Source organism: Pimephales promelas, chromosome 12 (genome assembly GCF_988280905.1).
Source record: "Pimephales promelas chromosome 12, fPimPro1.hap1.1, whole genome shotgun sequence".
NCBI lineage: Eukaryota > Metazoa > Chordata > Actinopteri > Cypriniformes > Leuciscidae > Pimephales > Pimephales promelas.
The window spans coordinates 370,232-387,500 of record NC_142780.1 but is presented as its reverse complement, the minus strand read 5'-3'; the positions used below and the strand labels follow the sequence as shown (position 1 = coordinate 387,500).

Here is a 17,269-nt window from a genome sequence, read left to right as displayed (position 1 = left end):
CAGTTACCGCCATTCCGTCTGTATTTTTTACCTGTTAAATGTAAAAACAGATTCAATGGTCTTTCAATATATATATATATATATATATATTGTTGATAACTGATGGTTTGGTCATTCTCTTTTTAATATTATATTGTATATATTTATCCATGTCACTGTCAGTTCACTTCATTGTTCACACACACACACAAAGTCCCCACTTGGTTGGATAGATATCGCTCACAAAGTTCCCTCTTGGCCAGTGTGGACCGATACTGCTGTGTTAGTAATATAGAAATGTATAGGTTAGTAATATAGACGTGGCACGCATAACAATGGCAAGTAAATTGTTAAATACAAGAGTTAGAGAGAGTTAAATAAGAAAAACAATATTATGAAAATAATATTATGAATGATAAGAGTCATCTTCTCATAATATTATGTGACCGTCTGTATTTTTACCCGTTGTAGATTTAAATGATTTTTCCTCAAGCAATTTTTTTTTTTTTTTTTTGGTCATTCTTTTTTTTTTAAATTTACATTGTATATGTATCTATACACATTGATATTGTGATCTCTGATGCTTGTTTGAGCATTATAATGACCCCCCCCCACACACACACATATATATATATATATATATATATATATGTACGTGTATAAGTGTATATATGTATAAGTTACAAAATGAAGACAGATTTCACTGCCAGTTCACTTCAGTGTTCACACACACACATAGATCCAGTGCAGGCTATATGAGTCCCCTGTTGGTAAGGTAAAAATCGGCCAGAGTTTCAGGTCCCCACTTGGCATGTTTTTTAAAAAATAAAAAAATGCATATTTAAAGTCATATTATGAAAAAAGACCTCAAAAGAGAATTTTGTATGTCATTTTTTTTTCTTCAAAATGACCAGAAACACTAGTCCCCTCTTGGCCAGTATAGAGCGATAGTCCCCTGTTAGTAATATAGACGTGTATGTGTGTGTGAGGTGTGTGTGCACTGACCGCTGGTGTCGTCGCTGCTCAGGCTGATGGTGTGTGTGTGTGTGTGTGTGTGAGGTGTGTGTGCACTGACCGCTGGTGTCGTCGCTGCTCAGGCTGATGGTGTGTGTGTGTGTGTGTGTGTGTGAGGTGTGTGTGCACTGACCGCTGGTGTCGTTGCTGCTCAGGCTGATGGCCGAGGCGGGCGGCTGCAGAGAGAGACCCGTCAGAGGGTGGATCACCACACTGGCAGGAACACTGGCGTCTCCGTCCGTCATGAGGTGAGCCGTGGCGTGCGGCGCCAGACTCGAGTCGCCCGTCAGAGAGTGAGACAGTAAACTGCCCTGGTGGAGCGTCTGCTGCAGGATACTGGGGTCGATCTGAGCACACAGCAAACAAACATGCAACATGTGTCGTGGATAGTTCACCCAAAATAAACATGACTGTGCGAGAAAAAATTCAAGTTTTCAGAGTTTTAGTGTCACATTAAACTACTATATATAATGTTGATTATAATGTATAATAATGAATATCTGTGGGACTGATAATGGCAGATGTCTGTTGTTACCAGTATAAAGTGGCCTTTATTATATTAAATATATCCAGTCAGTGACAGAGATCATCATATTCATCTACAATAATTCTGTGTTCATCTTCAGAATCATGAATATTGTTATTCTGGAGTCTCTATTGTCCTGCGTTGGGTTTCAGAACCAAGTCCATCCTATTCATTTACACACACACACTGAACACCACATTTAGCATTTAATCAACAGGACATTTTTGGTTTTTAAATCATATCTTTTAATCATTACCTTTGACCTTTAATCATATATCTTGGAGTATCACAATAATATCATACGGTGATCGTTGCACCCCAACAGCATCACGATCCGTTCAGCAGTGTCTCGGGTCGAGCCGTACCTGCAGAGTGATGTTGTTGATGTTGCTGGGGTCAATCCCAGAGATCTGCACATTCGGACACACCAGGTGAATCCCTTCGAGAGTAGCGAGACCGTCTGTCAGAGAGACCGTCAGATCTCCACCGGCTGGAGGAGAAAGAGGACAGTCATACACCGAGACAGTAGCAGGCAGTGTGTGCATGTGTGTATTGTGCAGTTATGAGTACCCGAGACAGTAGCAGGCAGTATGGCTTGTCCCACCAGGCCTTGCTGCAGCAGACTGGGCTCATACTGGCCCGTGAGCACTGGGTTCGCTGGGATGTAGATGTTGGGATCTGAGCTGGTGGTGTGCAGTAGAGCCTGAGGGGCGCACTGGTCCTGCGGGGGTCTCTCGGCGCCGGCGCTCCGCTTGGCCTTGCGGTCCGAGGGCCTGATGTGACTCTGGATGTGGGTCTTGCGGTGGCCAGACGTGCGGAAGCGCAGCTCACAGAACGGGCACTTGAAGGGTTTGGAGCCGGTGTGCAGACGCATGTGGACCTTCAGACTGCCCTTGGTGGAGAACGACGTGTTGCACATGTGACAGCTGAACAGCTTCTGCCCTGCACACACACACACACACACACACACACACACACACACACACACACACACGTCAGACTTTAAAGATGTTGGAATAAAACAAGACTGTTGCTGCAGCAGATTTGTACATTTTCTATAAACAACTTTCAAGTGGTGCTTGGTTGTGTAAAAAATAAGTGCCATGGTTTCTGGGTATTGCTGTGTTTATGAAGTGGTTCTGAGTGGTACGTTGCTACGCAGTTGCTATGGTGTTGTGGGTGGCATCCACAGTAGGTAGTCTCTGTCTTCCTTTAACGCATGTTATTACACCGTGTCCTAACCAGACGTGATGCCGAGACACAAGAAAACAGGAACGTTCAATGTAAACAAGAACGTGGCTGTGGTTTTTGACTGATTTGATTAAGATTAAGAGTGCAGTGTGCCTGCAGAGAGACTCCGCCCACACGCTCTTCTGATTGGCTGTGGTTTTTGACTGATTTGATTAAGATTAAGAGTGCAGTGTGCCTGCAGAGAGACTCCGCCCACACGCTCTTCTGATTGGCTGTGGTTTTTGACTGATTTGATTAAGATTAAGAGTGCAGTGTGCCTGCAGAGAGACTCCGCCCACACGCTCTTCTGATTGGCTGTGGTTTTTGACTGATTTGATTAAGATTAAGAGTGCAGTGCGCCTGCAGAGAGACTCCGCCCACACGCTCTTCTGATTGGCTGTGGTTTTTGACTGATTTGATTAAGATTAAGAGTGCAGTGTGCCTGCAGAGAGACTCCGCCCACACGCTCTTCTGATTGGCTGTGGTTTTTGACTGATTTGATTAAGATTAAGAGTGCAGTGCGCCTGCAGAGAGACTCCGCCCACACGCTCTTCTGATTGGCTGTGGTTTTTGACTGATTTGATTAAGATTAAGAGTGCAGTGTGCCTGCAGAGAGACTCCGCCCACACGCTCTTCTGATTGGCTGTGGTTTTTAACTGATTTGATTAAGATTAAGAGTGCAGTGCGCCTGCAGAGAGACTCCGCCCACACGCTCTTCTGATTGGCTGTGGTTTTTAACTGATTTGATTAAGATTAAGAGTGCAGTGCGCCTGCAGAGAGACTCCGCCCACACGCTCTTCTGATTGGCTGTGGTTTTTAACTGATTTGATTAAGATTAAGAGTGCAGTGCACCTGCAGAGAGACTCCGCCCACACGCTCTTCTGATTGGCTGTGGTTTTTGACTGATTTGATTAAGATTAAGAGTGCAGTGCGCCTGCAGAGAGACTCCGCCCACACGCTCTTCTGATTGGCTGTGGTTTTTGACTGATTTGATTAAGATTAAGAGTGCAGTGTGCCTGCAGAGAGACTCCGCCCACACGCTCTTCTGATTGGCTGTGGTTTTTGACTGATTTGATTAAGATTAAGAGTGCAGTGCGCCTGCAGAGAGACTCCGCCCACACGCTCTTCTGATTGGCTGTGGTTTTTGACTGATTTGATTAAGATTAAGAGTGCAGTGTGCCTGCAGAGAGACTCCGCCCACACGCTCTTCTGATTGGCTGTGGTTTTTGACTGATTTGATTAAGATTAAGAGTGCAGTGTGCCTGCAGAGAGACTCCGCCCACACGCTCTTCTGATTGGCTGTGGTTTTTGACTGATTTGATTAAGATTAAGAGTGCAGTGCGCCTGCAGAGAGACTCCGCCCACACGCTCTTCTGATTGGCTGTGGTTTTTGACTGATTTGATTAAGATTAAGAGTGCAGTGTGCCTGCAGAGAGACTCCGCCCACACGCTCTTCTGATTGGCTGTGGTTTTTGACTGATTTGATTAAGATTAAGAGTGCAGTGCGCCTGCAGAGAGACTCCGCCCACACGCTCTTCTGATTGGCTGTGGTTTTTGACTGATTTGATTAAGATTAAGAGTGCAGTGTGCCTGCAGAGAGACTCCGCCCACACGCTCTTCTGATTGGCTGTGGTTTTTGACTGATTTGATTAAGATTAAGAGTGCAGTGCGCCTGCAGAGAGACTCCGCCCACACGCTCTTCTGATTGGCTGTGGTTTTTAACTGATTTGATTAAGATTAAGAGTGCAGTGCGCCTGCAGAGAGACTCCGCCCACACGCTCTTCTGATTGGCTGTGGTTTTTAACTGATTTGATTAAGATTAAGAGTGCAGTGCGCCTGCAGAGAGACTCCGCCCACACGCTCTTCTGATTGGCTGTGGTTTTTAACTGATTTGATTAAGATTAAGAGTGCAGTGCGCCTGCAGAGAGACTCCGCCCACACGCTCTTCTGATTGGCTGTGGTTTTTAACTGATTTGATTAAGATTAAGAGTGCAGTGCACCTGCAGAGAGACTCCGCCCACACGCTCTTCTGATTGGCTGTGGTTTTTGACTGATTTGATTAAGATTAAGAGTGCAGTGCGCCTGCAGAGAGACTCCGCCCACACGCTCTTCTGATTGGCTGTGGTTTTTGACTGATTTGATTAAGATTAAGAGTGCAGTGTGCCTGCAGAGAGACTCCGCCCACACGCTCTTCTGATTGGCTGTGGTTTTTGACTGATTTGATTAAGATTAAGAGTGCAGTGCGCCTGCAGAGAGACTCCGCCCACACGCTCTTCTGATTGGCTGTGGTTTTTGACTGATTTGATTAAGATTAAGAGTGCAGTGTGCCTGCAGAGAGACTCCGCCCACACGCTCTTCTGATTGGCTGTGGTTTTTGACTGATTTGATTAAGATTAAGAGTGCAGTGCGCCTGCAGAGAGACTCCGCCCACACGCTCTTCTGATTGGCTGTGGTTTTTGACTGATTTGATTAAGATTAAGAGTGCAGTGTGCCTGCAGAGAGACTCCGCCCACACGCTCTTCTGATTGGCTGTGGTTTTTGACTGATTTGATTAAGATTAAGAGTGCAGTGCGCCTGCAGAGAGACTCCGCCCACACGCTCTTCTGATTGGCTGTGGTTTTTAACTGATTTGATTAAGATTAAGAGTGCAGTGCGCCTGCAGAGAGACTCCGCCCACACGCTCTTCTGATTGGCTGTGGTTTTTGACTGATTTGATTAAGATTAAGAGTGCAGTGCGCCTGCAGAGAGACTCCGCCCACACGCTCTTCTGATTGGCTGTGGTTTTTGACTGATTTGATTAAGATTAAGAGTGCAGTGCGCCTGCAGAGAGACTCCGCCCACACGCTCTTCTGATTGGCTGTGGTTTTTAACTGATTTGATTAAGATTAAGAGTGCAGTGCGCCTGCAGAGAGACTCCGCCCACACGCTCTTCTGATTGGCTGTGGTTTTTAACTGATTTGATTAAGATTAAGAGTGCAGTGCGCCTGCAGAGAGACTCCGCCCACACGCTCTTCTGATTGGCTGTGGTTTTTAACTGATTTGATTAAGATTAAGAGTGCAGTGCGCCTGCAGAGAGACTCCGCCCACACGCTCTTCTGATTGGCTGTGGTTTTTAACTGATTTGATTAAGATTAAGAGTGCAGTGCACCTGCAGAGAGACTCCGCCCACACGCTCTTCTGATTGGCTGTGGTTTTTGACTGATTTGATTAAGATTAAGAGTGCAGTGCGCCTGCAGAGAGACTCCGCCCACACGCTCTTCTGATTGGCTGTGGTTTTTGACTGATTTGATTAAGATTAAGAGTGCAGTGCGCCTGCAGAGAGACTCCGCCCACACGCTCTTCTGATTGGCTGTGGTTTTTGACTGATTTGATTAAGATTAAGAGTGCAGTGTGCCTGCAGAGAGACTCCGCCCACACGCTCTTCTGATTGGCTGTGGTTTTTGACTGATTTGATTAAGATTAAGAGTGCAGTGCGCCTGCAGAGAGACTCCGCCCACACGCTCTTCTGATTGGCTGTGGTTTTTGACTGATTTGATTAAGATTAAGAGTGCAGTGCGTCTGCAGAGAGACTCCGCCCACACGCTCTTCTGATTGGCTGTGGTTTTTGACTGATTTGATTAAGATTAAGAGTGCAGTGCGCCTGCAGAGAGACTCCGCCCACACGCTCTTCTGATTGGCTGTGGTTTTTAACTGATTTGATTAAGATTAAGAGTGCAGTGCGTCTGCAGAGAGACTCCGCCCACACGCTCTTCTGATTGGCTGTGGTTTTTAACTGATTTGATTAAGATTAAGAGTGCAGTGCGCCTGCAGAGAGACTTCGCCCACACGCTCTTCTGATTGGCTGTGGTTTTTGACTGATTTGATTAAGATTAAGAGTGCAGTGCGTCTGCAGAGAGACTCCGCCCACACGCTCTTCTGATTGGCTGTGGTTTTTAACTGATTTGATTAAGATTAAGAGTGCAGTGCGCCTGCAGAGAGACTCCGCCCACACGCTCTTCTGATTGGCTGTGGTTTTTGACTGATTTGATTATTTCAAATATATATGAATCAAATATATATATATATGAATCTTAAATCAAAGATTATAGGAGTGTTTTACAAGAAAATTATATTTTATTCTTTCTACTTCAAAATGTCATGTTTAATTCAGTGTGTTTGTTTATTTTAAAAACGACGATGCACATTAATTGACATGAGCACTTGCATCCATCATGTTAACGTGCCATATTTAACCGTACGGGATCATTTTCATCTGCAGTCCCTGGTAGGTTGACAGTAAGGAAAAGAAAAGAAATAAAGTTGCATAAATACATCTGCCTACAATTACTAAAACTATGGCATGACCATTAAACACTAAAGAATCACGTTCCAGTAAACATGAACAGAAGCATATTGGCAGAAACAATACAAACAAAATTACTTCAAATAACCAGACAGAAAACAAGCCATTTCTCCACATTATAAGAACATAGGATTCAGTGTGACACTTGCTGTTGGTTTATGATTATAATTAAATCCTTCTCCAATGATCTTTTTCAGTGTATATTACATTCTGAAGTTACAGCAAGAATAATTAACAGTGATAATCAACTTCCCCAGCAGGATAAACACAAACACAGATCTCAACGCACCTGAGTGTGTCTTAACATGACAGTCCAGTGTGGATTTCACCGTGAAACTCTTCCCACACTCATCGCACTTGTACGGTTTCTCGCCTGTGTGTATCCGGATGTGTCTGAAAGATGACAAACAAAGTGTGTTCTGGGATACTGTTGGACAGATGTACAGTCAAACCAACATTTACATTGTTGAAGACATCTTCAGCATTTCTCCCAAATGGTTATAAATGTCACTGGTAGTCACTGTATAAAGAATATTTGGGTGTAATATGTCACACTTTATTTTGCTCTCCTCACTTGCATAAATGAACTACAGTGTCCTGCACAAACTAGTACAAACATATCAGAAATGCTCTCTGGTGTTGACTGATGTTTGGTTCGCCTGTATGTAGACCGATGGAGATGTGCATGAGGAGGTTAGAGGTGATTATTACCTGACCAGGTCGCTGGGTTTCTTGAAGCTCTTGGGACAGTACTGGCAGCGGTTGGCGAACTTCGGCTCTATGTTGAGCTCCACACACTTGTCTTTAACCTCACTGATGCGGTCTCGTTCGGCAGCCGTCTGGGCCAGAACCTTCTCTGAGAGACTGGGCTCGTCGCGCGGGTCCCTCTTGGCTAGCTCTGCTGTCTGCTCTTCTGTTAGCGTGATGATGCCGGTGCGGTTCCTCTTCGTCCCGGAGCGATCCGACCCGTCCTCCTCCTCCTCACCGCCCTCGTCACTCTCCATAACTAACAGCAGTCACGTCAGCTTTATTTATTCAGTGCTCTTTACAGTGCAGAGACTTTCAAAGCAACTTTACAGACAGGAAAATACAGGTGAAACTCGAAAAATTTGAATATCGTGCAAAAGTTCATTTATTTCGGTAATTCAACTTAAAAGGTGAAAATAATGTATTATATAGACAAAGTGAGATATGTCAAGCCTGTATTTGTTATAATTTTGATGATTATGGCTTACACAGCTTATGAAAACCTTGTCACAATATTCTCATTTTAAATTTGGGGTTTTCATAAGCTGTAAAAATAGTGGTGGTGATGGTGTTGGCGACTGGTGGTGATTGTGATAGTGGTGACTGTGATGATGGTGGTGATTGTTGTGATGGTGATTGTGGTGGTGATTGTGGTGGTGATTGTGATTGTGGTGATTGTTGTGATGGTGATTGTGGTGGTGATTGTGATAGTGGTGACTGTGATGATGGTGGTGCTGATGGTGTTGCCGATTGTGGTGATGGTGATTGTGGTGGTGATGGTGATTGTGGTGATTGTTGTGATGGTGATTGTGATGGTGATTGTGGTGATTGTTGTGATGGTGATTGTGGTGGTGATTGTGGAGGTGATGGTGGTGGTGATGGTGTTGGTGATTGTGGTGATGGTGGTGGTGATTGTTGTGGTGATTGTGGTGGTGATTGTTGTGATGGTGATTGTGGTGGTGATTGTGGTTGTTGTGGTGGTGATTGTGGAGGTGATGGTGGTGGTGATGGTGTTGGTGATTGTGGTGATGGTGGTGGTGATTGTTGTGGTGATTGTGGTGGTGATTGTTGTGATGGTGATTGTGGTGGTGATTGTGGTTGTTGTGGTGGTGATTGTGGTGATTGTGGTGGTGATTGTGGTGATTGTGATGGTGATTGTGATGGTGATTGTGATTGTGGTGGTGATTGTGGTTGTTGTGGTGGTGATTGTGGTGATTGTGATGGTGATTGTGGTGGTGATTGTGGTGGTGATTGTGATTGTGGTGGTGATTGTGGTGGTGGTGATGGTGATTGTGGTGATGGTGGTGGTGATTGTGATTATTGTGGTGATGGTGATTGTGGTGGTGGTGGTGATGGTGGTGGTGATTGTTGTGGTGATTGTGGTGGTGATTGTTGTGATGGTGATTGTGGTGGTGATTGTGGTTGTTGTGGTGGTGATTGTGGTGATTGTGGTGGTGATTGTGACGATTGTGATGGTGATTGTGATGGTGATTGTGGTGGTGATTGTGGTTGTTGTGGTGGTGATTGTGGTGATTGTGATGGTGATTGTGATGGTGATTGTGGTGGTGATTGTGGTGATTGTGGTGGTGATTGTGGTGATTGTGATGATTGTGATGGTGATTGTGATTGTGGTGGTGATTGTGGTTGTTGTGGTGGTGATTGTGGTGATTGTGATGGTGATTGTGATGGTGATTGTGGTGGTGATTGTGGTGATTGTGATGGTGATTGTGATGGTGATTGTGGTTGTTGTGGTGGTGGTGATTGTGGTGGTGGTGATGGTGATTGTGGTGATGGTGGTGGTGATTGTGATTGTTGTGGTGATGGTGATTGTGGTGGTGGTGGTGATGGTGATGGTGATTGTGGTGATGGGCGTGTCATACCTTTGGGACCCACAGCATGATGGAGTTTGATGTGTTTTCGGCGCAGGATGACGGTGCGGAAGCTTTCCTCACACATGGTGCACTTGAAGGGCTTGGTGTTCAGGTGGAGGATCATGTGTCGGTTCAGACTACCGTTAGTGGTGAAACACGTTTCACAGATGTTACACTTATAAGCCTTCACTCCTGACAGAGCAAAAAGAGCCACAAAGGAGAAAGTGCATGAGTTTCAGAACAGATTATAACCCAGCGTGATGAAGTGTGTGTGTGCAGGGTCACCTGTGTGTGTGTTCAGGTGTGATTTGAGCACTCCGGCGGACACAAAGCTCCCCCCGCACAGGTTACAGCGGTACGGTTTCTCTCCGGTGTGAGAACGCACATGTTGCTTCAGGTGACTGGACTTCTTAAAGCTCTTATCACACATACTGCACCTGAAAAACAAAACACATTTCACCGACTCAGCCCAACGCATGTGCAGGTTGCTGGTTTGATAGTCCCACCAACTGGAACACAAGTGAAGTGAAAAGATTTGTTTACAGAAGAAAAAATATAATTAGCAGCTAGTATGCAGGTTGCTGGTGCTCTTCGCGTGTTGGTCAAAAAGTCAAAGTCATAAATCGAAATAATTTGTGTTCCAAATTTGAGCTTAATATCTCAAAAAAACAAAGAGTGCGTTCGGCTGCAGTACCAAACGCTTCCACTAGAGGAAACTCGTCTCCCATTCAGTTCCAATGCACTCATTTGTGACCGTGAGCGGTCAAGAGTGACTATTTTTACTGGACCATTTGACCTCCTGTTTTTTGTTATGTTCACATAGCAAGCGCCAAAACCTTTACCAAGTCTCGTACCATTCAAATGAGGTAAAAATTAAAAAAAATAAAAAAACATTTCGATTTGTGCAGATTTAGAGACGTGAGCACATAAATATGAAACATCTTTAAAATATTCCACGAGTTATTCCAACACTTCACACGCAATCTCTCGTTTATCTCTCCAGATCTCCACACCACTACCTTTAATACAAGTCTGCTGAAGAGATATGATCGCTTAATGAACAGATTCAATTTATTCACATTATTGATCAGCGAACATAAATAGAGCCTGCGTCTCTTCAGAAGACTTGGAGTAAACTGATCGATTGCAATGGATTACTTTTAGGATGTTTTTTGTAACTTTTTGAAGCATGAAAATTTGATAGTGTAGACTATCTATGGATGGACAAAAATGATGAGCGAATATTAAAACTATCTTCATTAATTTTTCCAGAGTTGAATGAAAGTCTTATGGCTTGGATCAGATATATGAATACACACCCAGATTTGTTGCTGCTTGTTGTGCTTCACTTTTTCTGCATCAAGCACGTCCATCACTGTATTTCCTCATTCATGCATGTTTCTTTAACATGTCAATAACTAGTTCTGCACGAACATACTTTTATACAGTGATATATACGATATAGCAAAATATATATTGATTGACACTTTATTACACATCATCATTTTGCCCAGTTTCTTCTAATCAATTGAGATGATTTAAAAAGAAAGGTGACAAGGAAATACAACTGCATAGTAGGGGTTTCCTATAACAAAATACATTTCCAGTTTAGAATTCCATCTCTGTCTAATAAAAAGGTACAAAGACACATACTCATTGTTTTCAAGACTCCTCAGAGTGAGTAGAATAGCAGCTGGATTCTAGTGTTTGATGCACGTGAACTTACTGATAAACTCTCTTGTTGATTTCACCCTCATCCTGGAAGTCTTGTGTCTGTATAGACAGCGGCAGCTCTCCTTGACTGGCCTCCTGCAATAAACCACTCGCCTACACACACACACACACACACACACACATACTTACCATACAGACTAACAATTTAATTTAATTTTTTCACTTTCATTTCATGCATCTGTGATCTGTACAACTCTAAGATAAAAGTTGAGAAAGGAGATGCAGCTTGAACATTAATGGAGTTGACTGGTTAGCTGTGGTTCAGGAGCGGGGCCACACCTCACCCAGTCACCTAACTTTCTACAATGACTACATCCCTCATCCTGATGATTGTAAACTACACTCTGACACAGTACCCTGCAGAGGTTTGATGACTGTAAACTACACTCTGACTATAAACTATACTCTGACTGTAAACTATACTCTGACTGTAAACTACACTCTGACTGTAAACTACACTCTGACTGTAAACTCTGTAAACTACACTCTGACTGTAAACTACACTCTGACTGTAAACTATACTCTGACTGTAAACTACACTCTGACTGTAAACTATACTTTGACTGTAAACTACACTCTGACTGTAAACTACACTGACTGTAAACTACACTCTGACTTTAAACTATAGTCTGACTGTAAACTACACTCTGACTGTAAACTACACTCTGACTGTAAACTACACTCTGACTGTAAACTATACTCTGACTGTAAACTATACTCTGACTGTAAACTACACTCTGACTGTAAACTACACTCTGACTGTAAACTACACTCTGACTGAAAACTATACTCTGACTGTAAACTACACTCTGACTGTAAACTACACTCTGACTGTAAACTACACTCTGACTGTAAACTATACTCTGACTGTAAACTGCTCTGACTGTAAACTATAGTCTGACTGTAAACTACACTCTGACTGTAAACTACACTCTGACTGTAAACTACACTCTGACTGTAAACTATAATCTGACTGTAAACTACACTCTGACTGTAAACTACACTCTGACTGTAAACTACACTCTGACTGTAAACTACACTCTGACTGTAAACTATACTCTGACTGTAAACTACACTCTGACTGTAAACTACACTCTGACTGTAAACTACACTCTGACAGTAAACTACACTCTGACTGTAAACTACACTCTGACTGTAAACTACACTCTGACTGTAAACTACACTGTAAACTACACTGTAAACTACACTCTGACTGTAAACTACACTCTGACTGTAAACTATACTCTGACTGTAAACTACACTCTGACTGTAAACTATACTCTGACTGTAAACTACACTCTGACTGTAAACTACACTCTGACTGTAAACTATACTCTGACAGTAAACTACACTCTGACTGTAAACTACACTCTGACTGTAAACTATACTCTGACTGTAAACTACACTCTGACTGTAAACTATACTCTGACTGTAAACTACACTCTGACTGTAAACTACACTCTGACTGTAAACTACACTCTGACAGTAAACTACACTCTGACTGTAAACTATACTCTGACTGTAAACTACACTGTAAACTATACTCTGACTGTAAACTACACTCTGACTGTAAACTACACTCTGACTGTAAACTACACTCTGACTGTAAACTATACTCTGACTGTAAACTACACTCTGACTGTAAACTATACTCTGACTGTAAACTACACTGTAAACTACACTCTGACTGTAAACTACACTCTGACTGTAAACTATACTCTGACTGTAAACTACACTCTGACTGTAAACTACACTCTGACTGTAAACTATACTCTGACTGTAAACTACACTCTGACTGTAAACTACACTCTGACTGTAAACTACACTCTGACTGTAAATTATACTCTGACTGTAAACTACACTCTGACTGTAAACTATACTCTGACAGTAAACTACACTCTGACTGTAAACTACACTCTGACTGTAAACTATACTCTGACTGTAAACTACACTGTAAACTATACTCTGACTGTAAACTACACTCTGACTGTAAACTACACTCTGACTGTAAACTACACTGACTGTAAACTACACTCTGACTGTAAACTATACTCTGACTGTAAACTACACTCTGACTGTAAACTACACTCTGACTGTAAACTATACTCTGACTGTAAACTACACTGTAAACTACACTCTGACTGTAAACTACACTCTGACTGTAAACTATACTCTGACTGTAAACTACACTCTGACTGTAAACTACACTCTGACTGTAAACTATACTCTGACTGTAAACTACACTCTGACTGTAAACTACACTCTGACTGTAAACTACACTCTGACTGTAAACTATACTCTGACTGTAAACTACACTCTGACTGTAAAGTATACTCTGACTGTAAACTACACTCTGACTGTAAACTACACTCTGACTGTAAACTATACTCTGACTGTAAACTACACTGTAAACTACACTCTGACTGTAAACTACACTCTGACTGTAAACTATACTCTGACTGTAAACTACACTGTAAACTACACTCTGACTGTAAACTACACTCTGACTGTAAACTATACTCTGACTGTAAACTACACTCTGACTGTAAACTACACTCTGACTGTAAACTATACTCTGACTGTAAACTACACTCTGACTGTAAACTACACTCTGACTGTAAACTACACTCTGACTGTAAACTATACTCTGACAGTAAACTACACTCTGACTGTAAACTACACTCTGACTGTAAACTACACTCTGACTGTAAACTACACTCTGACTGTAAACTACACTCTGACTGTAAACTACACTCTGACTGTAAACTAAACTCTGACTGTAAACTACACTCTGACTGTAAACTATACTCTGACTGTAAACTACACTCTGACTGTAAACTACACTCTGACTGTAAACTATACTCTGACAGTAAACTACACTCTGACTGTAAACTACACTCTGACTGTAGGGTTAGGGTTAGGGTTGTTAAACCCCGCCATCGCCTGAACCTAGAGACCATGTTCCTGGTTGCCTTTTTGGCTTCCTACGACATCCAAAATGTACTTCTATTTTCATCCACTTTCGATCTCGACACCCATCCACTGCATCTCTGTAATTTCTTTCTACTTTCCAGACACAGTAATATTCACTCTTTGGAGAGAACAGACCGATTCACCCTATTTACATCTTCCGTTTAAACCTAATTCTGAGTAGGTTCACATAAGACTCTGGTTCAGCAAGCACTTCTTTCACTCCTCCGTATCATCGGCATATCTCCAGCGCACCACTCCACCCTTCCCCTATTCATCCCCAACTCTCTGCAATATATCATTTCCAGCAGTCACGGTTGTGGCATGGTCCTTGCTTGTGAATTAACAAAAACAACTTATAATAGAAGATTTGAGTTTGCACCTCAGTGTGTGTCACGTTCAGAGGGTGGTAGCTGGTGGTCAAGGCTTGAGACTCCAGTGTGCTTGAGTCCTGAAGCTGCTGTACAGCAGAGAAATGAGCCTGCTGGGTAAAGCCCTCAGTTATGGTGAAAGCTGCAACAGAGCACACGCGCACACACACACACACACACACACACACACACACACACACACACACACACACACACACACACACACACACACACACACACTAGAATCAGGGTACATCTCTGAGGACAGAAACACTCGCTGCTACAGACCCGGCTTATCTCTGACAGACGGCACATGTGTCTGTGAGAGTGTGTTTACACTGAGAGGGGTGTGTGTTACCTTGTGTCATCGCTGGCTGTTCAAAGGTCTGCTGGGGCAGCGCCGGCGTCTCGAACTGGCCCATGTGTTCGGGGAGAGTGTGCTGCGCACTCACAAACGATTCTGCGGATCAAGAAATGTTTTCATTGTTCAATTAATGCTGCTTTACCTCAATCCCGTCTTCCCATCTAAATTAAGATGGACACTATGAACACAAACCAGAAGCACACTGCGGTGTTGTGAAATGAAGGGGCAACATCCTCAAAGTTTTTAAATCCAGTGTAAACTATTTTACATTTTCAATTAATATTTACATTTCCATGTGAAACAAATAAATAAACCATCAGATAAATCAACATGCCTTAGAGTATCAAAAACACCCAAAACAACCAGGCCAGAGAGCTTTCTGTGTGCATGTTTTGTATGTGTGTGTGTGGTAAGTGTTCATGTATACACAGTCTGAAGTAGACAAAAACAGTTGTGAGAAGTGTGTCAATAATATTAGTAATAATATGTAATATCAGTACAGTATATTGGACCCGTGCATTCGGTCTTAAAGTGACAGCAGTCTAATAAACCTGTTGCTGTCTGTCATTAATGTAAATCAAACAAGAAAAGACAAATGAATCCTGAACTGCTTGAGCACAGGGTAAGAGACGCCTCCTCCTGCTGGAACCTTTTAATGAGGGACTTTTACACACAATAATTGCCGTTTTATTTTTGTACCTGTATTTTTGTCATCTGGAGAGTTTGCCTACTCTTTTATGAGCACTGTGAATTCAGACATCCTTCTACTATATACCAGTGAAGTATGCGATTTCAGCGTCAGCCTTGGAGAAAAGAGCAGTGAAGCCGCTCACCTGACTCCTGCAGGGCATCTTCCCCCAGTGCCGTGGGCAGCGCCCCCTGCTGGCCGTCCGCCACCGCCTCCAGCATGCTCTGGGTCCCGGAGTCCACGGCAGGCGGCTGCATGTCCTCTGAGCTCTGCTGGAGCTGTTGAGCCAGCTCATACCTGAGAACAACATTTATTGAAAGCCATAAAAGTCTATTCATCATAAAAGTCCATCCATCCATCATAAAAGTGCATCTGTCCATCTACAAAGTGCATCTATCCATCATAAAAGTGCATCTGTCCATCATAAAAGTGCATCTATCCATCATAAAAGTGCATCTGTCCATCATAAAAGTGCATCTGTCCATCATAAAAGTGCATCTGTCCATCATAAAAGTGCATCTGTCCATCATAAAAGTGCATCTGTCCATCATAAAAGTGCATCTGTCCATCATAAAAGTGCATCTATCCATCATAAAAGTGCATCTGTCCATCATAAAAGTGCATCTGTCCATCATAAAAGTGCATCTGTCCATCATAAAAGTGCATCTATCCATCATAAAAGTGCATCTGACCATCATAAAAGTGCATCTATCCATGAAGTGAAGCTGAAGTGATGTTGTGTTGTGTGTTGTGTGTGTTGTGTGCGAGGTGTAGTTTTCATGGTTGTGTGAAGTGTCCCTGTAATAGACAGAAGCGGTCGTGAGCGTCACCTGTGTGTCTTCATGTGCTTCCTGCAGTTGGGGGAGGATTTGAAGGTCTTCTGGCAGTAGGGACACATGTAGGGGCGTATGTCGCTGTGTGTGGTCATGTGACGGCGCAGGCTCCCGCTGGTGGTGAAGGTGGTGTCGCACAGCAGGCACTTGAAGGCCTTGAGGCCCGAGTGTGTGCGGATGTGGGCCTTCAGCACGCCGGACGAGGCGAAGCCTTTACTACACTGCAGGCACTTATACGGGCGCTCACCGGTGTGTGACCTGCAACACACACACACACATCAGCCATCAGAACACCAGCTCACACACTCAGTTTCATGGTTTTTATGTTAAAGGTGAAGTATGTAAAAAAAAAAACATTACTGCTAATTTTAAGTCTGTGAAATCACCAACTGTAGCCGAATGGAAACAGAGACTAAAACAGATTAACATGATGGAAAAAATGACTGCATCATTACAATTGAAAACTGACCTTTTTAATCAGAGGTGGCACATGGTTAAAGAATACTTAAATCTATAATCTTTTTTCTTTTTTTAACATTATATATTTTATATCATTATAAGGCTGTATATTATTGTATCATGTTTGTTGAGATGTGAATA

At 43.0% G+C, this 17,269-nt stretch overlaps 1 protein-coding gene across 1 annotated transcript in view; it reads right to left on the bottom strand.

Annotated features, from left to right (window-relative positions):
* The window catches only part of znf236 (zinc finger protein 236), a 56,815-nt gene that overhangs the window by 29,324 nt on the left and 10,222 nt on the right, over positions 1-17,269 (bottom strand). The window contains exons 13-24 of the mRNA XM_039667305.2: positions 16,667-16,927; positions 15,982-16,133; positions 15,143-15,244; positions 14,796-14,926; positions 11,436-11,536; positions 9,995-10,146; positions 9,719-9,901; positions 7,803-8,097; positions 7,381-7,484; positions 2,090-2,461; positions 1,885-2,009; positions 1,127-1,340 (exon numbers count right to left, since the gene is read on the bottom strand). Coding sequence (XP_039523239.2) covers positions 1,127-1,340; positions 1,885-2,009; positions 2,090-2,461; positions 7,381-7,484; positions 7,803-8,097; positions 9,719-9,901; positions 9,995-10,146; positions 11,436-11,536; positions 14,796-14,926; positions 15,143-15,244; positions 15,982-16,133; positions 16,667-16,927 — 2,192 coding nt within the window. The remainder of the gene's footprint in view (positions 1-1,126; positions 1,341-1,884; positions 2,010-2,089; positions 2,462-7,380; positions 7,485-7,802; positions 8,098-9,718; positions 9,902-9,994; positions 10,147-11,435; positions 11,537-14,795; positions 14,927-15,142; positions 15,245-15,981; positions 16,134-16,666; positions 16,928-17,269) is intronic.